General features: G+C 46.5%; 1 protein-coding gene across 4 annotated transcripts in view; it reads right to left on the bottom strand.

Annotated features, from left to right (window-relative positions):
- The window catches only part of g2e3 (G2/M-phase specific E3 ubiquitin protein ligase), a 301,615-nt gene that overhangs the window by 204,922 nt on the left and 72,315 nt on the right, over positions 1 to 24,378 (bottom strand). For all 4 annotated transcript variants that reach the window (XM_041214819.1, XM_041214820.1, XM_041214823.1 and 1 more), the window contains one exon: positions 4,553 to 4,677. In XM_041214819.1, coding sequence (XP_041070753.1) covers positions 4,553 to 4,677 — 125 coding nt within the window. The remainder of the gene's footprint in view (positions 1 to 4,552; positions 4,678 to 24,378) is intronic.

The following is a 24,378-nucleotide window of genomic DNA, read 5'->3' as shown; positions in this document are numbered from 1 at the left end:
ACACACACGCACACACTGCCCTCCCACACACACGCACACACTGCCCTCCCACACACACGCACACTGCCCTCCCACACACACACACACTGCCCTCCCACACACACACACACTGCCCTCCCACACACACACACACTGCCCTCCCACACACACACACACTGCCCTCCCACACACACACACACACTGCCCTCCCACACACACACACACACACTGCCCTCCCACACACACACACACACACTGCCCTCCCACACACACACACACACACACACACACTGCCCTCCCACACACACACACACACACACTGCCCTCCCACACACACACACACAGACACACTGCCCTCCCCCACACACACACAAACACACTGCCCTCCCACACACACACGCACTGCCCTCCCACACACACACGCACTGCCCTCCCACACACACACGCACTGCCCTCCCACACACACACGCACTGCCCTCCCACACACACACGCACTGCCCTCCCACACACACACGCACTGCCCTCCCACACACACACGCACTGCCCTCCCACACACACACGCACTGCCCTCCCACACACACACGCACTGCCCTCCCACACACACACGCCACGCACTGCCCTCCCACACACACACGCACTGCCCTCCCACACACACACGCACTGCCCTCCCACACACACACGCACTGCCCTCCCACACACACACGCACTGCCCTCCCACACACACACGCACTGCCCTCCCACACACACACGCACTGCCCTCCCACACACACACTCACTGCCCTCCCACACACACACACTGCCCTCCCACACACACACACTGCCCTCCCACACACACACACTGCCCTCCCACACACACACACTGCCCTCCCACACACACACACTGCCCTCCCACACACACACACTGCCCTCCCACACACACACACTGCCCTCCCACACACACACACTGCCCTCCCACAAACACACACTGCCCTCCCACACACACACACACACACTGCCCTCCCACACACACACACACACTGCCCTCCCACACACACACACACACTGCCCTCCCACACACACACACACACACACTGCCCTCCCACACACACACACACACTGCCCTCCCACACACACACACACACTGCCCTCCCACACACACACACACTGCCCTCCCACACACACACACACTGCCCTCCCACACACACACACACTGCCCTCCCACACACACACACACTGCCCTCCCACACACACACACACTGCCCTCCCACACACACACACACTTCCCTCCCACACACACACTGCCCTCCCACACACACACACACTGCCCTCCCACACACACACACACTGCCCTCCCACACACACACACACTGCCCTCCCACACACACACACACTGCCCTCCCACACACACACACACACTGCCCTCCCACACACACACACACACTGCCCTCCCACACACACACACACTGCCCTCCCACACACACACACACACTGCCCTCCCACACACACACACACACTGCCCTCCCACACACACACACACTGCCCTCTCACACACACACACTGCCCTCCCACACACACACACACACACTGCCCTCCCACACACACCCACACACTGCCCTCCCACACACACCCACACACTGCCCTCCCACACACACCCACGGCCCTCCCACACACACACACACGGCCCTCCCACACACACACACACGGCCCTCCCACACACACACACACGGCCCTCCCACACACACACACACACGGCCCTCCCACACACACACACACGGCCCTCCCACACACACACACACGGCCCTCCCACACACACACACACGGCCCTCCCACACACACACACACGGCCCTCCCACACACACACACACGGCCCTCCCACACACACACACACGGCCCTCCCACACACACACACACGGCCCTCCCACACACACACACACACGGCCCTCCCACACACACACACACACGGCCCTCTCACACACACACACACACGGCCCTCCCACACACACACACACACGGCCCTCCCACACACACTCACACGGCCCTCCCACACACACTCACACGGCCCTCCCACACACACTCACACGGCCCTCCCACACACACTCACACGGCCCTCCCACACACACACACACTGCCCTCCCACACACACACACACTGCCCTCCCACACACACACACACTGCCCTCCCACACACACACACACACACTGCCCTCCCACACACACACACACACTGCCCTCCCACACACACACACACTGCCCTCCCACACACACACACACTGCCCTCCCACACACACACACACTGCCCTCCCACACACACACACACTGCCCTCCCACACACACACACACTGCCCTCCCACACACACACACACTGCCCTCCCACACACACACACACTGCCCTCCCACACACACACACACTGCCCTCCCACACACACACACACTGCCCTCCCACACACACACACACTGCCCTCCCACACACACACACACTGCCCTCCCACACACACACACACAGAACGCAGGTGCCCACTGAGGGGAGCACTGAGAGCCAGGAAAACACACCTGGAGCCAATGGAAAGCAGGGGTTACAGGGGAAAGCAGCCAGGGTAGGCGCAAGGCGGTTGGAGCCAGGGCATAAGACGGCTGGAGCCAGAGCCGAGGGGGGAGTTGCTGAATACCAAAAAAGTTAAGCATAGAATAAACACCAAAAAGGAGGATTTAATAGTGTTTCCAAGTTATTAGGGAGTTGACAGCAAACTAAAGGACCATTCACAGTTTTATCATGCCAATGCCGACACAATTTTGGTAGTTAGAAGCTACCTACAAGGTAGAAATTGACTGAAAAGTTACAAAGTGACTACAAACACAAATTTTAATTCACATTCATCATAATTCAGATGTACTTACTTCAAGAAGTTAGTTTTGAACGCTATATGAAAAGAAGTTAGAGATGGCAGTGTTGTAGCGTAGGTTATGTTACTGAACTAATAATCTAGAGGTTTGGACAATAATCCAGTGAGTGAGAGTTCTGTTATCATGGCAGTTTAAGAATTTATATTTAGGTTGAAGTATCTGGAAATAAAAAAATGGCATCAGGAAAAAATGCCAATGAAGCAGTCAGATTGGTGTAATGCCAACTGGTTCAATAATTTTCTTTAGGGAAGGGAACTTCCCATCCTTACCCAGTTTGGCTTATGTGATTCTAGTTCCACACCAATGTGATTGACTGTTAACTGAAGTGTCCTCATCGCTGCTCGGTTATAAATATAAAAGTAACAATGCGGTCAAATGTCTGAATTGTTCTTAGTAACTGTTGTTTGACTTAATTTAATAAGTAGAACATTTGATGGCAAGCAGTAGTGGTTTGTTTCAAAATTGTGATCAGAAATATATCAAGTACACTTTACAAGGATGTCACCAACATTTTGACATTACAGAAGAAAGAGCCAATTAAAAAACTGCTCCACAAATTGAATAATGGGAACAAACAGCAGAATTTTCAAATCAAGATTTCCTTGGAGCACCACTTAAACTAACAGTTTACCATGGCCCAGTTGCTTTAAACTGTATTAGTCTCCAAGAAGCTACATCACGCATGTAAGTTGATAAATCATGCCACAAGCAAAGTGCACAAATTTAATGCTTAGAGAGAGAACCTGCACCGGATTCAGCATATCCTAGAATCTTCAAGCAAATTGGTGAAGTTTTACTAGTTGTTGTTAGGTCAACAACGGGACTGCATGCAAAGACATCAAATGTAATTGTTATTTAACAGAAAGGGCGCAAGATAGGAATTTAAAATTTTGTGTTTCTCCGTCCAATTTGGGAAGGTACATAACATGCATTGAATGAGCAAAGGCCAGAAATGGTGGGTACCAAGCAATGGGCAAAATTTTCCGGCCCCTCCTGCCGGTGGCGTTTTCCAGTCCCGCCAAAGTCAATGGACATTTTAACGGTCCCCTGCATTTTATGGCCCATAAAATTCCGCCCAACATTTCCACTTATGGGGTAGTCCACAACTAGAGACCATAAATATAAGATAGACGCTAATAAATTGAACAAGGGATTCGAGAAACATCTTTCCTTAGTGGTGAGAATGTGGCATTCACTACCACGTGGAGTGGTTCAGGAGAATACCATTAATACATTTAAAGGGAAGCTAGACAAGTACATGAGGGAGAAAGGAATAGAAGGATACTGCAACGGGGTGAAATGAAGTAAGGTGGAAGGAGGCTTGTGTGGAGCATAAACCACTGACAGACCTGTTAAGCCAAATGGCTGTTTCTGTGCTGCAAATTTTACATAACATAGTTTCAGAGGTATGTGTTCCACTTAGTCTATTAAAATTCTCTGAGAATCATGGAGGCTATCTACTGAATAGAACTGACTTGGATTTTGAGATAGCATTTAATAAGAATTCTAGATAAAGTGTATGGACCTCAACTCAGCATCAGTGCATACATTCAAAATTGTAAAAAATGCAACAACTACTAACTGGTTACTAAACTAGAACTAACTTGAACAAGATCCTGTCCTCTAATATATATTGCTGTACTCTTCAAATAAACATTTAAAAATAGGAATGCCACATTTACCAAAATAGTTACCTGATTTGTACACAATATCTCTACACTCAGGGCACTCCCAATTTTCCATGCAGCTTGCCAACAATGAACAGGCCAGATGAGTCCCGCTGGAGCCACAGTACTTACAGAGTACAACGTCCCATTTACTAAAATAGAAAAATTGCAGAGTTATTTATTTCTTGCTAAAGTATCATCCAACACATGTTATCAGTCTGAACGTGATAGCTGGCACCTTATGTAATGCCCTAAATTAAATTTCAGGAAAAAAAAGAAATTGCAGGCACCATCTTAATCTGCAAAATGTGCCTTACATGAAAGCGGTCTGATCTGTCAAAAATTTACATTTTATGAATAGATTAACAGAAGTAACAAGTCACGATTAAGGCAATTATAGAGTCATAAAGAGCAGAGGCAGCCACTGAGTCCATGCTGATTCCCCGCAGACTAATCCAGTCAGTCCCACTCCATTGCTCAATCCCCCTAGTCCTGCAGGTTTACTTTCCTCAAGTACCCGTCCAATTTCCTTTTGAAATGATTGATCGCTTCCACTTCCACCACCCTCGTGGGCAGCGAGTTCCAGGTTACCACTACTTGTTGTGTAAAAATGTTCTTCCTCACATTCCCCCTGCGTAACTCGCCGAAAACCTTAAATCCATGTTCCCAGTCCTTGTAATATCAGCTAATGAGAAAAGTTTTTCCTCGTCTATCTTAATCAAATCTGTCATAATCTTGTAGACTTCTATGAAATCTCCCCACAATCTCCTTTGCTCCAAGGAGAACAACCCAGCCTTTCCAACCTAACCTTTGTAACTAAAATCCCCTATTCTTGGAACTATTCTTGTAAATCTCTCCAACCTGTCAAGGATCATATCTTTCCTGAAGTGTGAAGGCCTGAATGCAATACTCCAATTGAACCCTAACCAGAGTTTTACAAAGGGTCAGCATTATCTCCCTGCTTTTGTACTTAATGCCTCTATTTATGAAGCCTAAGACTCCTTATGCTTTGCTAACCATTCTCTCAATATATCCTTCCACCTTCAAAGATCGATGAAGGCCTCTTTGTTTTTGCACATCCCTTAGAACTGTGCCATTAAGCCTATATTGTCCCTCCCTATTCCTCTGCCAAAATGCACCACCTCACACTTCTCTATATTAAATTCCATCTGCCACTTCCCAGCCCATTATGCAAACCTATGTTACAGGCAATTCAGGATCATCCTCACTGTTTGCCACTCCTCCAAGTTTGACATCAGCAGCAAAATTTGAAATTCTACTCTGTATTCCAAGATCCAAATAATTTACATATATAAGCAAAAAAAGAAGTGGTGCTGGCACCGTACCTCAGGGAACACCACTGCCTACCACCCTCCAGTCTGAAAAATAACCATTTACCACGACTCACTACTTTCTGCCCTTGAGCTATTTTGTTTTTTATGTGGTTGGACACTGACCCTGATATTCCACGAGCCTCAGTTTTATTAACCAGATTTTTCTGTGGTATTCATATATACATCCGCCGCATTTGCTTCAACTTTCTCTGATGCTTCATCAAAATAAATTAGTTAAGCATTATCTGCCTTTTACAAATCTGCGCTGGCTATCCCCAATTACCTCAAATCTTTCCAGGTACCTGTTGATTTTTTCCCTGATTATCATTTCTAAAACTTTATCGGTATTAAACTGACTGGCATAAAGTTGCTAGGGCTGTCCTTACATCCTTTCTTGAATAAGGGTGCCACATTTTCCACCCTCCAATCCTCAATTATCTAGAGAAGATTGGAAGATTATGGCAGGCCCTTCCATTATCTCCAACCCCACTACCTCAGCAAACTATTCGGGACCAGGTGACTTTTCTACCCTAAGCATAGGTAGCCTTTCCATCTCATTTCTCACCCCTCCCATTGCTTCTATCTCCACTTCTACTGACATTTTGTCAGATTCCTTCTCCTTAAGTAAACACTAATATAAAGTACTCATTAAAGTCCTGCGCCTCCAAGCATTCATCACCCTCTTTGTCCCAAATAGGAACCACTCCACCTCTTACTAATCTCTTACTATTTACAAGCTGGTAAAAGATTTTTGGGTTTGCTTTTATGTTAGCCAACATTCTATTCTCATATTCTTTCCTTGTCAGTCTTATTTTCCGCTTCACCTTCCTTCTCAACCTGATTCTCACTTAAGAACTACTGAAAAATTTCATAACTTAAATGTTTCAACCCAGGCAACATCCTGGTGAATCTCCTCTGCACCCCCTTCAGTGCAATCACATCCTTCCTATAATGTGGCGACCAGAACTGCACACACTGCTCCAGCTGTGGCCTCACCAAGGTTCTATACAACTCCAACATGACCTCCCTACTCTTGTAATCTATGACTCGGTTGATAAAGGCAAGTGTCCCATATGTCTTTTTCATCACCCTACTAACATGCCCCTCCGCCTTCAGAGATCTATGGACAGACACAGGACAGATGATATGTCACGGCTGCAGCATGTGGGTGCTCCTGGATACCAGTGTCATCCAGGGCAAGCACATTTGCAGTAAGCGTGTGCAGCTTGAGGAGCTTCAGCTCAGAGTCATTGAGCTGGAGGTTGAACTGCGGACACTGCGACACATCAGGGAGGGAGGAGCTACCTGGACGCTTTGTACCAGGAGGCAAGCACATCCATTAGGATAGGGTCTTATGATTTGGAAGGTGGTCAGGAACAGAAGAGTGTGACTATAGCTAAGGCAAGTAAGGGGATCCAGAGGGCAGGAGCGTCAGCCTCTGTAATTGTCCAACAGGTTTGAGGTTCTTTCAGCTTGTTTGGATTAGAGTCGGGGCTGCAGGGTGGATGAGCTGACACTCCATGGCACTGTGGTACAGGAAGCCATTCAAGTGGGGGGAGCACAAAAGAATGTACTGGTGGTAGGGGACAGTACAGTAAGGGGGATTGACACTGTTCTTTGTAACAAGGAGCGAGTATCCAGATGGCTAAGTTGCCTGCCTGGTTCAAGGGTTCAGGACATTTGCTCAGGGCTGGAGAGTAACTTGCAGTGGGAGGGGGTGGATCCAGTGATGGTGGTCCACGTGGTTACAAAGACATAGGCAACATGAGGAAGGATACTCTGTATAGTCAGTATGAAGAGCACCAAATTAAGAAGCAGAACCACAAAGGTAATAATTACTGGATTATTACCTCAGCTACGTGCAAATTGGCATAGGACAAATAAGATTAGAGAAATGAATGTGTGGCTTAAAGACTGGGATGGAAGAAGTGGGTTCCAGTTTGTGGGGCACAGGTACCAATATTGGGGAAAGTGGGGTCCGTACCGTTGGGACGGTCTACACCTGAACCGTGCTGGGGCTGGTCCTCGCAAGCCGCATAACTAGGGAAATAGAGGGGGCAAGGGATCAAATTTGGGGACATGTGGTAAACCAAAGAGATAAGGCAAGAGAGAAATGATAAACAGACTGTGACAGGAAGGGACAGAGAGTACAAATTTAAGAATAAATCAGCAGATAAGGCTGATAATAATAAAAATAATAAAAGGACAAAACGCAAGACTCTGTATCTAAATACAAGTAGCATTCGAAACAAAACAGATGAACTAATAGTGCAAACAGAAATAAATAACTACGACCTAATAGCTATTACAGAGACGTGGCTACAGGATGACATAGATTGGGACCTGAATATTGAAGGGCATGTGACATTTAGTAAGGACAGAATGTTAGGAAAAGATGGAGGGGTAGTTTTGTAAATTAATAATGGTATTAGCACATTATTAGAGAGGGATGATCTAAGTTCAGGAAACCAGGACGCAGAAGCAGTTTGGGTTGAGATGAGAAATGATAAAGTCAAGAAGTCACTTGTGGGAGTGGTGTACAGGCCCCCTAATTATAACTACACGTTAGGACAGAATATAAAATAAGAGATAATGGGAGCTTATCAAAAAGAAACAGCAATAATCATGGAGGATTTTAATCTATATACAGACTGGAAAAATCAGATGGGCAAAGCTAGCTTAGATGAGGAATCCATACAATATTTCCGGGATAGTATCTTAGAACAGCACATTCTGGTCCAACCAGAGAGCAGGCTATACTAGTCCTGGTATTGAGAAATTAGGTAAGATTAATTGATAACCTCATAGTGAAGGCACCCCTAGGTAGCAGCGATCATAATATGATTGAATTTTACATTCACTTTGAGGGAGAAGCGAGTGTGTCCACAACTAGTATTTTAAACTTAAAGGGCAATTATGAGGGCATGAAAATGGAGCTAGCTAAATTTGAACTGGTAAATGAGGTTATGGAATAGATCAATAGAAGTTCAGTGGCAGGTGTTTAAAGGGCTATTTCAGAAAGATACATTCCAATGAGCGAGAAAATTTCTAAGGGAAGGACCCACCACCCATGGTTAACTAAAAAATGTTAAAGATGGTATCAGACTTAAAGCAAAAGCATATAATTGTTTAAATTTTCCAAAATTCCCGACAGTTGGGCAATGTTCCATTGAATTGGAAAATAGCAAATTCAAAAAGGGAGGGAGACAGAAAGCAAGTAATTATAGGCCAGTTAGCCTAACATTAGTCATAGGGAAAATGTTAGAAGCTATTATTAAAGATGCTTAGAAAAATTCAAGTATATCAGACAGAGTCAATATGATTTAGTGAAAGGAAAATCATATTGAACCAATTTATTGGAATTCTTTGAAAGAGTCACATGTGCTGTGGATAAAGATGAACCAGTAGATGTACTGTACTTAGATTTCCAGAAAGCATTTGATAAAGTACCACATCAAAGGAAATTGCGGAAAATAAAAGCTCATGTTTTAGGGAGTATCCTATTGGCGTGGATAGAAGATTGGCTAGCTAACAGGAAGCAAGGAGTTGGCATCAATGGATCTTTTTCTGGTTGGCTGAATGTGACAAGTGGTGTGCCACAGGGATCAGTGCTGGGAACTCAATTTTTTACAATTTATTTAAATGGCTTGGATGAAAAGACCGAAGGAATGTTTGCTAAATTTGCTGATGACACAAAGATAGGTAGGAAAGTAAATTGCGATGGGGACAAAGGGACATAGATAGGTTAAGCGAGTGAGCAAAGACCTAGCAACTGGAGTATAATGTGGGCAAATGTGGAATTGTTCATTTTGGCAGGAAGAATAAATAAGATTATCTGAATGGTGAGAGATTGCAGAGCTCTGAGATTCAGAGGGATCTGGGTGTCCTAGTACATGAATCACAAAACATTAGTATGTATGTACAGCAAGTAATTCGGAAAGCTAGTAGAATGCTATTCTTGAATTTGAGGGGAGCTGATTGCAAAAGTAGGGAGGTTTTACTTCAGTTGTCCAGGGCACTGGTCAGACCACATCTGGAGCACTGTGTACAGTGCTGGTCTCCTTATTTAAAGGAAGATGTAAATGTGTTAGAAGCAGCTCAGAGAAGGTTTACTAGATTAATATCAGGATTAGTCTTATGAAGCAAGGTTGGACAGGTTAGGCTTCTATCCACTAGAGTTCAGAAGAGTAAGAGGTGACTTGACTGAAACCTTTAAGATCCTGAGGGGTCTTGACAGGGTGGATGTGGAGAGGATGTTTCCTCTTGTGGGAGAATCTAGAACTAGGGGTCACTGTTTAAAAATAAGGGGTCACTTATTTAAGACAGAGATGAGAATTTTTTTTCTCTCAGAAGGTTGAGTCTTTGGAACTCTTCCTCAAAAGGCGGTGGAAGCAGAGTCTTTAAATATTTTTTATGGCAGAGCTGGATAGATTCTTGATTAACAAGGGGGTGAAAGATCTTATTGAATGGGTGGAGTAGGCACAAGGTGCCGAGTGGCCTACTCCTAATTCGTATGTTTGCATAATAATATGGATTAATAAATTTTTTTTCCATGTAAATAACAAAAATTAAAAAAAACTTTTGTTGTTTTGCTCAAGCTACAGTTATGCATTGCAACTTTCCGACTTGATAACCTGTGCTGGGAGGCTGCATAGAAAGAGATGCTGAAAAAGTAAACTCAACAAACATCTGGAATTTTGAAACAGGAATAACTTTGAAGATCTGCAGAACCTTGTTTTCTGCAGCTGAAGATGATTTGTTAGCAGCCATGACCGTTTGAGCACTGCATTCCAGTTTGCAATCTTGTGCTGTTTGACTAAGATTAGATGCATCACTAACATTTTTAGTGATCAACTTGCAAGAAACATGAAATTGGGCACAAAGTATAAAATGGTTTTAAATAATTAAATAATAGTAGTATTTACCACCGAGGATAATAACTTTCTATCTATTTCTTTTTAGAGAGCAAATATCCTGGAATAGTTTGACATCAATGAGGAAAAAGTATTTAAGAAATGAAGGGTGCTAAAGACTAACTATGGTGGCAGAGATCCTCAGGCGCCATAAAGGAATCATTCAGTTTTGTAGATTAGATGTGGGTAAATGTAGGCAATTACAGTCCCATTATCTATCCATGTTAGGTATACCTAAAACCATACCATATTAGCAATAATATAATAAAATCGGCAGCATGGATTTAAAAGAAGATTCTGTTTTGCAAACTTATAGAACCTCCTTGAGTATGTTACAAATTTGGCAGAATAACTTTCAAACGAAAAAATTCCAATTAAATTGAAAGGCATAAGAATCCACTGTAGTACACAAGATGGGGTAAACTAGTTTCAGAAAGAAGAAAACTTGACTGCAATCTCCTTTTGTTGGCAGGTTAATGACAAAGTCGAACTTCAGCCTGCCCACATGATTCTGCTGCTATAAGAACATAAGAGAAGGATTAAGCCATTTGACATTTCGAGCCTGCTCTGCAATTCAACAATATCATGGCTGATCTTCTACCAACTCCAATTTCTCTACCATTCTCATATTCCTTAATTCCATTAGCATAAAACAATCTATCAACCTTATTATGAATGAACAACCCTGGTTTCTAGATTTCCCTGCCGGAGAAACATTTTCTCAGCGTCCACCCTGTCAAGTTCCTTAAGAATTTTATGTGATTAAATCAGATCACCTGTAATTCTTCCAAACTCCAGGGAAAAGACTGTCTATTCAATTTTTCGCCGTTGAATACATTCCTCATCCCAAGAACCAGTCTAATTAACAAAAACAGAACAGAAATACCGGAAAAACTCAGCAGGTCTGGCAGCATCGGCAGAGAAGAGTACAGTTGATGTTTCGAGTCCTCATGACTCTTTAACAGAACTAAGTAAAAATAGGAGAGGGGTGAAATATAAGCTGGTTTAAGGGGGGGTGGGGGGGGTGTGGTTGTTGGGACAAGCAAGCAGTGATAGGAGGAGATAACCAAAAGATGTCACAGACAAAAGAACAAAGAGGTGTTGAAGGTGGTGATATTATCTAAAAGAATGTGCTAATTAAGAGTGGATAGCAGGACAAGCAAGGTACAGATAGCTCTACTGGGGGTGGGGAGAAATAAGACGAAAAGGGCGTAAAATATATAGATAAATGATGGGTGGAATACATTTAAAACTAATGGAAATAGGTGGGAAAAGAAAAATCTATATAAATTATTGGAAAAAACAAAAAGGGGGGGAAGAAACGGAAAGAGGGTGGGGATGGAGGAGGGAGTTCAAGATGTAAAATTGTTGAACTCAATATTCAGTCCAGAAGGCTGTAAAGTGCCTAGTTGGAAGATGAGGTGCTGTTCCTCCAGTTTGCGTTGGGCTTCACTGGAACAATGCAGCAAGCCAAGGACAGACAAGAGTGCAGGGTGGAGTGTTAAAATGGCAAGCGACAGGGAGGTCTGGGTGATGCTTGCGGACAGACCGCAGGTGTTCTGCAAAGCGGTCACCGAGTCTGCGTTTGGTCTCTCCAATGTAGAGGAAACCGCATTGGGAGCAACAAATGCAGTAGACTAAGTTGAGGGAAGTGCAAGTGAAATGCTGTTTCACTTGAAAGGAGTGTTTGGGCCCTTGGACGGTGAGGAGAGAGGAAGTGATGGGGCAAGTGTTGCATATCTTGCGTTCGCATAGGGAGGTGACATAGGAGGGGGTTGAGGAGTAGGGGGTGATGGAAGAGTGGACCAGGGTGTCATGGAGGGAACAATCCCTACGGAATGCCGCCGGGGGCGGGGGGGGGGGGGGGGGGGGGTTGTGAAGGGAAGATGTATTTGGTGGTGGCATCATGCTGGAGTTGGCGGAAATGGCGGAGGTTGATCCTTTGAATGTGGAGGCTGGTGGGGTGATAAGTGAGGACAAGGGAGACCCTATCATGCTTCTGGGAGGGAGGAGAAAGCATGAGGGCGGATGCGCGGGAGATGGGCCGGACACGGTTGAGGGCCCTGTCAACTACTGTGGGTGGAAAACCTCGGTTAAGGAAGGAGGAGGACATGTCAGAGGAACTGTTTTTGAAGATAGCATCATTAGAACAGATGCGATGGAGGCGAAAGAACTGAAAGAATGGGATGGAGTCCTTACAGGAAGCGGGGTGTGAGGAGCTGTAGTCGAGGTAGCTGTGGGAATCGGTAGGCCTGTAATGGATATTGGTGGATAAGTCTATCACCAGAAATTGAGACAGAGAGGTCAAGGAAGGCAAGGGAAATGTCAGAGATGGACCATGGGAAAATGATAGAGGGGTGGAGATTGGAAGCAAAATTAATACATTTTTTCAGTTCCCGACGAGAGCATGAAGCAGCACCGAAGTAATCATCGATGTACCGGAGAAAGAGTTGTGGGAGGGGGCTGGAGTAGGACTGGAACAAGGAATGTTCCACATAAAGTGACAGGCATAGCTGGGGCTGATGCGGGTACCCATAGCCACACCTTTTATTTGGAGGAAGTGAAAGGAGTTAAAGGAGAAATTGTTCAGTGTGAGAACAAGTTCAGCCAGACGGAGGAGAGTAGTGGAGAATGGGGATTGTTTGGGCAGAGGGTCCTCAGACCATCCCGGTGGGGGATGGAGGTGTAGAGGGATTGGATGTCCATGGTGAAGAGAAGGCGGTTGGGCCAGGGAGCTGGAAATTGTTGATGTGACATAAGATGTCAGAGGAATCACGAATGTAGGTGGGAAGAGACTGGACAAGGGAAGAAAGAAGGGAGTCAAGATAGTGAGAAATGAGTTCCGTGGGGCAGGAACAGCTGACACAATCGGTCTGCTGGGACAGGCCTGTTTGTGGATTTTGGGTAGCAGATAGAAATGGGCCATCCGAGGTTGGGTAGTCACCATTGTTTCAGGTTGGAAGCTGTGGAAGGAAGATCTCTAGAGGAGACGAGGTCAGTGACAGTCCTGGAAACAATGGCTTGATGTTCAGTGGTGGGGTCATGGTACAGGGAGAGGTAGGAGGAAGTGTCTGCAAGTTGACGCTCAGCCTCCACGAGGTAGAGGTAGAGACAACAACAGCACCACCCTTGTCAGCGGGTTTGATGACAATGTTAGGGTTGGACCTGAGAGAACAGAGTGCAGTAAGTTCAGAGAGACCGGTTAGAATAGGTGAGAGGAGCAGAGAAATTGAGATGACTAATGTCACGCCGACAGTTCTCAACGAAAAGATCAAGAGAAGGTAAGAATCCAGAGGGAGGAGTCCAGGTGGAGGGAGAATATTGGAGGTGGGTAAAAGGATACTTTGAACGGGGAGAGGACTCCTGCCCAAAGAAGTGAGCATGGAGACGAAGGCGGCAGAAAAAGAGTTCAGCATTGTGCCGAGCCCAAGATTCATTGAGATGAGGGCATAAGGGTATGAAACTAAGTCCTTTGCTGAGCACTGAACGTTCAGCGTCAGAGAGGGGAAGGTCAGGGGAGAGAGTGAATACCCGGCCGGGGCTGAGATTGGAAGATGGGGTAGGGACTGAGGGACAGGCAGGGGTGGAGAGTTGTTGGTGTCGATGAGTTGTTGGAGCGTGCGTTCCTTAGCACTTGAGATAAAAAGTTTCTTGTTGAGGCGTCGGATGAGACAAAGAATAAAATGAAACTGGGGGCACGCGCAGCTTTAAAAAAGGGTGCGGCGGTGCTGCTGGAGGGAGAGGTTGAGTGTGTTCATATGGCAGCGCATGGCACTGAGTGTGGATCTCAGAATGCGACGGGAACAGCAATCCGAGGAACGTTGCATGTCCCGGAGATACCTGTAATCCTGGATGGGTTCGAAACATGAGGGATGGAATTTCAGTTGAAATCCACATGGGGTAAGTTGGAGACAGAGACAGTCACTGAGAAAGGAAATATGGTTGTGAAAGCGGGTTTTAGTAACCACCTTGTCAAACACCAGGAGAGAAAGAGAAAGCAATGAAGGTGAACAAGGCAAAAGAGAGATTCGAAAACCCTGAGACTAATTAACATTTGTTGCACTGCCTCCAGATGAAATGAAACAGAAAATGCTGGAACTACTCAACAGATCAGGCAGCATCTGCTTTGGGAGAAATAGAGTTAATGTTCAGGTTGATGATCTTTCGTTAACTCTTTTCTCTCTCCACAGATGCTGTCTGACCTGCTGAGAATTTCAAGCATTTTCTGGTTCTGCAGCTAGCCTTCCTGTTTGCCCTCCTGATCCCTAATTATGCATGTGGGGTGGGTTATGAGCAGTTTTGCCATTCCATCACTGGATTACCACTACGCAGAGGGTAGTATTGAGAATTTAGGAACTCTTGTGTTTTTCAGATTATTGGGAGTGCATTACAGGAAGAAACCTGCCACTTCAATAACCACCCAGGCACTTTCAGCTCATAAGTAACACCATCAAGGAATCTGACCTGTATGTTCAATATTTCACATAGTGATTCAGAAGTACTTTCATTAGGCAGGGTATCTGTGAGCAAGAGAACTTTCAAGTGATAAAGTGGAAGATTGCCATTCCACCACAGAAGGTGAAGAAATAACCACATTTGGCCGAGGAGCTGAGGGACCCAGATCTCAGAGGCACAGTTCTCAACTCAGGAGGATCAATTTCATGTGCAGGTGGGGGAGGCAAAAAAGTACAAGGAAGAATGGCAATAGTGGCTTCTGGAATGGTGCCTAACAATGCTTCAAAGATGATTAGAATCCGCCTGAATACATTCACACAGGGTTTCCAAGACCTGATTGAAACTATTCAGTCTGTAATGACCAGTAGCGCCTCAGAACCCATGCCTAGCACTAGTGGGCAGTAGGGAATGATAAAGCATTTTACAGTGGCTCCAGAGTGGCATTAAGCCAACTAATTTTAGTTCCTTTCCTGCATAAGACACGACCCTAACATCCTTTATACTGCACTGTCAAAAGTTGCCTCAGGGGCATTTGCTTCATTAAAACAAGAGTCACTTCAGGTCTCGAAGGTTTCAGGGTAAGCCATCTATGGTACCCACTGCTTAAGTTCACATCATTCAAGGAGTCTTTCATCAAATGAGGAGAATTTGTTTCTCTCAGGGGGCCCTTAATCTGTGGAATTTTCTTTCCCAGAAAGTAATGGGGTCAATGAATTTATTCAGATAGATTTTTGGTAGACAAGGGGTTATGATGATGCAGACAGGAAACTGGAGTTGATACCACAATCAGATAACCCATGATCTTGAATGGCGGAGCAGGTTCGCAGGGCCAATTGGCCTACTCCTAACTCTTAAGGGGATTTAACAAATAAGTTAGCTCACATAAAGGAGGTGCTGAGATCGGTGTAGATGGGGCTGAATGGATTTTTTGGTACACTTGGTGAATGGTGTTTTGAACAGCAGGTGCGGCTTGACTACAGAGTTATGAGCTTATTCCAGCAGATGCTTAAACCTTTGTGAATTGCATAATGGAAGGGAAATGTAGACTTGTATCTTATGAAGGAAATAGGGAGCAGATGAATACATGGCTTAAATGTTGGTGCAGGCGGGAGGGTTTTAGATTCCTGGATCACTGGGACTGTTTCTGGGGAAGGTGGGACCTGTACAAGCGGGACGGTCTACATCTGAACCAGAGGGGGGGCTAACATCCTTGTGGGCGGGTTTGCTAGTGCTGTTGGGAGGAGCTTAAACTAATTCGGCAGGGGGAGGGGACACAGAATGTTAGCAGAATAGGGACACATCATAATACAGTAAATCAATCAAGTCAGAGGGAGTACAGCTGCATTAATTTTCAAGGGATGGCCTCTACTTTAATGCCAGGAGTATTACAGGTAAAACGGATGAGATAAGGGTGAGGTTGACATGTGGAATTGTGATATAGCAGCCATTGTTGGGCCGAAGGGCCTCTTCTGCACTGCGTGATTCTATGATTCTAAGTCTCAGAGTGGGGAACACTGGGAGGGTGAGGTGCGAAGTAACTTTATTTGGTGTGTCAACTTTTATTAATTGAAAGCACCTGCTTATATTCATTTTTTTCAGCTGTTCAGTTCCTGCCGTCTCCTTCCTTGACAGCCTTATGTTACGGGAGGAGAAATATAACAGCAGCAGCAGTTTATGAAAGCAGCAAGCAATGCACAGAGATGTCACACACGACCAGCAGATAATACATCAGCACTGAATGTGTGCCAGCCACTTTATGCTCTCCATCACGTGTTCATTCCTGGACAAACGGCTTCTTAATCACTTACTGAGGAGGCCTCGGTGGCGACAATGCATGTTTCTGAACAGCTCACTTAACCAATTGCCTCACAATATAGCACATAACAAATGAGAGTTGGCCATGACGATAGGTGGTAGTCATGAATTTCGGCCCCACAGTACATATGAGGAACAGGCCACAGAGCTGGCAGGAGAAGAGCAAGTCTGCGCCTGCGCCAAAGGCGAAATCGGCCTCCCCCCAACAACCTAGTGAGGAGGGATCCAGCCTCCATTGGCAATAAGTGGGCATTGACTAACAGTGATTAAAGATCAAAAGATAAAACATTAGGCCTGCTTAGTCAATCACTGAATCTCTCTTTTCTCTATTCCAGGTACCAGCAAGAAACTGTGGAGGACATCAGCCAGGAGACGACATAGCCCTAGCCCCAGCCCTCTACCCATTTCTGAGACGAAGCCTCAGCAATTCAGAAGAAGCACTATCACGGCATTTACCTGCACCCCCACCAGCGCAGAAACCTTGATGGGTCCAAGTTCTAGAGTGGGCTTGGGTTCACAATCTCACAGACCTTACAAACAAGTCCACAGCTGGAGGAGGTAGCAACAGTTGAGGTCTCTGGAGATCAGGCCCTGCTGAGTATGATTCAATGATGAGCCCCTGGACTCAGCCCCAAGAGTTCTCTTGGAGATGCAGAGGCAGGCAAGGAACATCAGGCAGAGTTACCAGAGGCCATCCGCAAACTGGACAGAAGACTGTAGTATTCTGGGGAGACGGTGGCATAGAGGTATTGCCACTGGACAAGTGTTTCAGAAACCCAAGGTAATGCTGTGGGAAGCAAGGTTCAAATCCTACCATGGCAGATGGTGAAATTTGAATTCAATAAAAATCTGGGCTTGAAAGTCCACAAAACTATTGCTGTCATAAAAATCCATCTGGTTCACCAATGTCCTTTATGGAAGGAAATTTGCTGTTCTTACCTCTATGGCCTACATGTGACTCCAGACCCACCAACAATGTGTTTGACTCTCAAAGGCCTTCTGAATAGGGCATAGGGATGGACAATAAATGCTGGCCTAGCCAGCGACACCCATATCCCATGCACGAAGAGAAAAAAAATTCCGTCCATGTTCTGTCTGCTGTCAGGTCTCCAGCATGCGAACACATGGATCTCTCCAATGGAAGGGTGACGGCTGCCTTGGAGACCCAGGTCCAGCAGTTTCTACCAGATGTGCGCTCAGACCTGCACTCCATCTGTCTAGCCATGGGTACACTGCAACAGTGGCTAGGTGAGAGATAGACAGGGTGAGGTGACCTCTCTTCAGGTGCCCCTTCTCAAGTCATCGGAGAGGAGCCATTAGGCACCCACAGGGAATAGGGGCACCCTGGGGGTATCCATCCAGGACACTCTAAAGGTGCCCTGCTGCTCCACTTCCCTTCTGCCAGTGACCCCATATTCTCCCGTAGGTCAGGCTGAGAAAGCATCTGAACCTGAGCAGGAGACCCTTAGCAGGCCGAAGCCCTCAAGGTCCCGGGCACCAGAGGATGGCGCGTCAAAGTTATCTTATTTAACAGGACATAGGAACCAGCAAACTGCCTCTGCCTCAGCTGCAGATGTCAAAGATCACATAGATGTAACAGAAGAAAAAGAAAAATTAAAAAGCATTGAATGCACACAGGTGGCACTGGTGTACTCTCATTGTATTACAATTGTAAATATATGTTGAACTTATCCATTTCCAAGTCTCATGGATTCTCGAATAATTTCTTCAAGGTTTCACAGTCAGTTTAGGCTCCAGGATGTTGGTCTCCAATTGAGTATGATCAGGAACTTGCTCTCGTTCTCCCACATTGTCACTAGAGTGAGCAGTCTATAATCCCACATGTACAACATTAGGCAATGGTTCCCCAGCATCACAGGTGCCATTCTCCAGACAATTCAATTCACTCCATGCAACATCAACAAACGGCTGAAGGCACTGGATACTGCAAAGTCTATGAGCCCTGACAATATTCCGGCAACTGTACCAAACACTTATGCTCCAGAAGTTGCTGCGCCCCTGACAAGCTGTTCCAGTGTAGCTACTACACTGGCATCTACCTGGCTATGTGGAAAATGCCCAAGTATGTCCTGTAGACAAAAAGCAGGACAATTACCACCCCATCAATCTACTCTCCATCATCAGTAAAGTGATGAAAGGGGCCATCAACATTGCTACCAAGCGGCACTTGCTTAGCAATAGCCTTATCACTGATGCTCAGATTGGGTTTCACCAGGATCACTCAGCTTCTGACCTCATTACAGCCATGACTTAAACAGACAAAAAAGCTGAATTCCAGAGGTGAGATGAGAGTGACTGCCCTTGACATCAAGGAGTCCAAGCAAAACTGGAGTCAATGGGAATCAGGGAACATCTCTCCGCTGGCTTGAGTCATACCTAGCACAAAGGAAGATGGTTGTGGTTGTTGGAGGTCAATCATCTCATCTCCAGGCCATCACTGCAGGAGTTCCTCAGGGTCGTGTTCAAGGCCAACCATCTTCAGCTGCTTCATAAATGGCCTTCCTTTCTTCATAAGGTCAGAAGTGAGGATGTTCAGGACCATTCGCAAGCCTTCAGGAACTGAAGCAGTCCATGTCCAAATGCAGCAAGATCTGGACAATATCCAGGCTTGGGCTGACAAGTGGCAAATAAAATTCGTACCACATAAATGCCAGGCAATGACCATCTCCAACAAGAGAAAATCTAGCCATCACCCCTTGACATTCAACAGCATCGCTGAATATCCTGAGGGTTACCATTGACCAGAAACTGAACTGGACTAGCCACATAAATACTCTGGCTACAAGAGGTCAAAGGCTAGGAATTCTGCGGTGAGTAACTCACCTCCAGACTCCCCAAAGCCTGTCCACCATCTACATGGCACAAGTCAGGAGTGTGATGGATTACTGCAGCTCCAACAACACTCAAGAAGCTTGACACCATCCAGGACAAAGCAGCCCACTTGATTGGCACCCCATCCATAAACATTCACTCTCTCCAACACCAACGAACAGTGGCAGCAGTATGTACCATCTGCAAGAAGCACTGCAGAAACTCACCAAGGCTCCTTAGGCAGCACCTTCCAAGCCCACAACCACTACCATCTGGAAGGACTGGGCAGCAGACACATGGGAACACCACCACCTGGAAATTCCCCTCCAAGCTACTCACCATTCTGACTTGGAACTATATCACTGTTCCTTCCTTTCACGCTAGGTCAAAATCCTGGAACTCCCTCCCTAACAGCATTCCAGGTGTACCTATACCACAGGGACTGTGGGTGTTCAAGAAGGCAGCTCACCACCACCTTCTCAAGGGCAGTTAGGGTTGGGCAATAAATGCTGGCCTAGCCAACATCGGCCACATCCCGTAAATGAATAAAAAAGTGTTGGGACGGGGACACGTGGTGCTGTGTGCTGCTGCTCTGTGTTAAGCCATCCATCTGGTTATGCATGAAAGAGTGATATGCCTGGTCGACCCACTTTATGAGCAGGAATCAGGATAACAGGAGTACATCCCTGACTAACTTTGAGTTCCAGCAGCTTATAAGCTCACCGACTTGGTGAGGGCATGGGTGAAATAACTATTCCATCTAAGTTTACCTAATGTCATGGGAGGAGTGTGCTGTTGAGGTTTTACAGCGGCCATGTATCGCCAGGGCTACACATTTAACCGTGGTTTAGTGCATTCCAATGTTCAACCTAACATCGGTGCAGATGGTAAGTACTGATATTTCCCTCATCTGGAAGAAAACGTGGAACTTTTGAGAGAAATCTCTCTGGGCAAACAAGTGCTGGGGCCTTCCAGGCAGTGAAGATGAGAAAATCAAACATTTGTGAGAATGTGTCGGCACATGACTCCTCTTGGAATCTTCAAAGGTATCAGATTCTCATGGGCACATTTGCCGCATTGAACCCTTGCTATCGCCTCTTCATGTGGCTCGGTGACATCCTGATCCTTGTCAAAGCCATCCCCTTCAACGTCCTCCTCGGATGAAACTTCTCAGTCCTCCATTCTCCCTCAGGCAAGACAACTCTCCTTTACAGTGCTAGGTTGTGCAGGGCGCAGCAGACAATGGTGATCCTGGACACACACTGTGATGAGTATTGGAGATTCCCCCGAACAGTCCAAACACCAGAAACGCATCTTCAGGAGGCCTATCATCTGCTTTATGAAGGATCTGATGGCGACATGCACAGCATTGTATCTATCTTCAGCAGCACTATGCAGAGGGTGAACTGGCATCATCAGCCAGTTAAAACAGTTAGGTACTTCAACTATCTGTGGCACCTGAGAGTTGGTCAAAATGGAAAAGTTGAGAGCGCTTCTTGGGTACCTAGCACAAATATACAGGATTTGCCTTCTGCGATCACAAATTAGCTGAACGTTCAGAGAGTGAAACTCTTTTTGATTGATGAATCTCATAGGTTGCTGCCACGGAGCTCTCAAAGCCACATAGGTGCTTGCACACTGCAATGAGTGGGAAACCAGGCATCACTGCAAATCCCATAGCTCTGCAGCCTGGCTTTCAAGCATCCATGCAGAACTGGAGGTACTGGTGAGCTCTCTTCAACAGTGCATCTGTTAACTCCTGTATGCATTTGTTTGTCACTAATTGGGAAATGCCATAAAGTGCCCAATGGACCCGCTGTGCAAACAAGTTCAGCGCGCTGGCGACAGTCAATGCCACTGGCATGCCCTCCAAATCCTTACAGCATCAGTTCGTCACAGAGAAGCTGGCAAGTATGAGCTGCCACATCCCAGGACAAGCATTTCCATTTATGAGTAGCGTGTTTGATATACCCATGGTCAGGCCACTGGTCTCTCTTATATTTGCCCCACTTCGGGAGCATCTTGGACTTCTTGGGGTCTCGCTCCCACCTGTTACTCATGTCACTGCTCCTCCTGGACCTGTGTCAATCAACAACAGGCCCTTCTTCTCATTAGTATTAGAGCAATAACTAAGGCAAGGCTGCCTGCAGCCTGAATTCTCCACGCCTTTGTATCTATGAATAGGTTTGATAACTTTATTAAGCTTTTCCTTACCAGGTTTCCCTTCACCTCCAAGCCAGCAGGCCAGTGCTAAGCCCTTGGTCTGTCCTTCATCTAGACATCAGCATCCCCAGCCTACCTCTTGCAGGTAAAGGACAGTCTGGAGGGCCACAGGTGGGTGCTCTTCTGCTTCAAAAATAACTGAGTATGTAGACACTGTGCCTTAACCAGAATGATTACAACCAAAACAAAAACAGAATTACCTGGAAAAACTCAGCAGGTCTGGCAGCATCGGCGGAGAAGAAAAGAGTTGACGTTTCGAGTCCTCATGACCCTTCGACAGAACTTGAGTTCGAGTCCAGGAAAGAGCTGAAATATAAGCTGGTTTAAGGTGTGTGTGTGGGGGGCGGAGAGATAGAGAGACAGAGAGGTGGAGGGGGTTGGTGTGGTTGTAGGGACAAACAAGCAGTGATAGAAGCAGATCATCAAAAGATGTCAACGACAATAGTACAATAGAACACACAGGTGTTAAAGTTAAAGTTGGTGATATTATCTAAACGAATGTGCTAATTAAGAATGGATGGTAGGGCACTCAAGGTATAGCTCTAGTGGGTTTTTTTTTATATAATGGAAATAGGTGGGAAAAGGAAAATCTTTATAATTTATTGGGAAAAAAAAAAGAAGGGGGAAACAGAAAGGGGGTGGGGATGGGGGAGGGAGCTCACGACCTAAAGTTGTTGAATTCAATATTCAGTCCGGAAGGCTGTAAAGTCCCTAGTCGGAAGATGAGGTGTTGTTCCTCCAGTTTGCGTTGGGCTTCACTGGAACAATGCAGCAAGCCAAGGACAGACATGTGGGCAAGAGAGCAGGGTGGAGTGTTAAAATGGCAAGCGACAGGGAGGTTTGGGTCATTCTTGCGGACAGACCGCAGGTGTTCTGCAAAGCGGTCGCCCAGTTTACGTTTGGTCTCTCCAATGTAGAGGAGACCACATTGGGAGCAACAAATGCAGTAGTCTAAGTTGGGGGAAATGCAAGTGAAATGCTGCTTCACTTGAAAGGAGTGCTTGGGTCCTTGGACGGTGAGGAGAGAGGAAGTGAAGGGGCAGGTGTTGCATCTTTTGCGTGTGCATGGGGTTGTGCCATAGGAGGGGGTTGAGGAGTAGGGGGTGATGGAGGAGTGGACCAGGGTGTCCCGGAGGGAGCGATCCCTACGGAATGCCGATAAGGGGGGTGAAGGGAAGATGTGTTTGGTAGTGGCATCATGCTGGAGTTGGCGGAAATGGCGGAGGATGATCCTTTGAATGCGGAGGCTGGTGGGGTGATAAGTGAGGGCAAGGGGGACCCTATCATGTTTCTGGGAGGGAGGAGAAGGAGTGAGGGCGGATGCGCGGGAGATGGGCCGGACACGGTTGAGGGCCCTGTCAACGACCGTGGGTGGAAAACCTCGGTTAAGGAAGAAGGAGGACATGTCAGAGGAACTGTTTTTGAATGTAGCATCATCGGAACAGATGCGACGGAGGCGAAGGAACTGAGAGAATGGGATGGAGTCCTTACAGGAAGTGGGGTGTGAGGAGCTGTAGTCGAGATAGCTGTGGGAGTCGGTGGGTTTGTAATGGATACTGGTGGACAGTCTATCACCAGAGATTGAGACAGAGAGGTCAAGGAAGGGAAGGGAAGTGTCAGAGATGGACCACGTGAAAATGATGGAGGGGTGGAGATTGGAAGCAAAATTAATAAATTTTTCCAAGTCCTGACGAGAGCATGAAGCGGCACCGAAATAATCATCGATGTACCGGAGAAAGAGTTGTGGAAGGGGGCCGGAGTAGGACTGCAACAAGGAATGTTCCACATACCCCATAAAGAGACAGGCATAGCTGGGGCCCATGCGGGTACCCATAGCCACACCTTTTATTTGGAGGAAGTGAGAGGAGTTGAAGGAGAAATTGTTCAGCGTGAGAACAAGTTCAGCCAGACGGAGGAGAGGATGGGGATTGTTCGGGCCTCTGTTCGAGGAAGAAGCTAAGGGCCCTCAGACCATCCTGGTGGGGGATGGAGGTGTAGAGGGATTGGACGTCCATGGTGAAGAGGAAGCGGTTGGGGCCAGGGAACTGGAAATTGTTGATGTGACGTAAGGTGTCAGAGGAATCACGGATGTAGGTGGGAAGGGACTGGACAAGGGGAGAGAGAAGGGAGTCAAGATAACGAGAAATGAGTTCTGTGGGGCAGGAGCAAGCTGAGACGATCGGTCTACCGGGGCAGTTCTGTTTGTGGATTTTGGGTAGGAGATAGAAGCGGGCCGTCCGAGGTTGGGCGACTATCAGGTTGGAAGCTGTGGGAGGGAGAT

The sequence above is a fragment of the Carcharodon carcharias genome, chromosome 20 (assembly GCF_017639515.1).
Source record: "Carcharodon carcharias isolate sCarCar2 chromosome 20, sCarCar2.pri, whole genome shotgun sequence".
Lineage (NCBI taxonomy): Eukaryota > Metazoa > Chordata > Chondrichthyes > Lamniformes > Lamnidae > Carcharodon > Carcharodon carcharias.
Note: the sequence above shows the minus strand (reverse complement) of the source record. Positions and strands in the feature narration are given on the sequence as shown.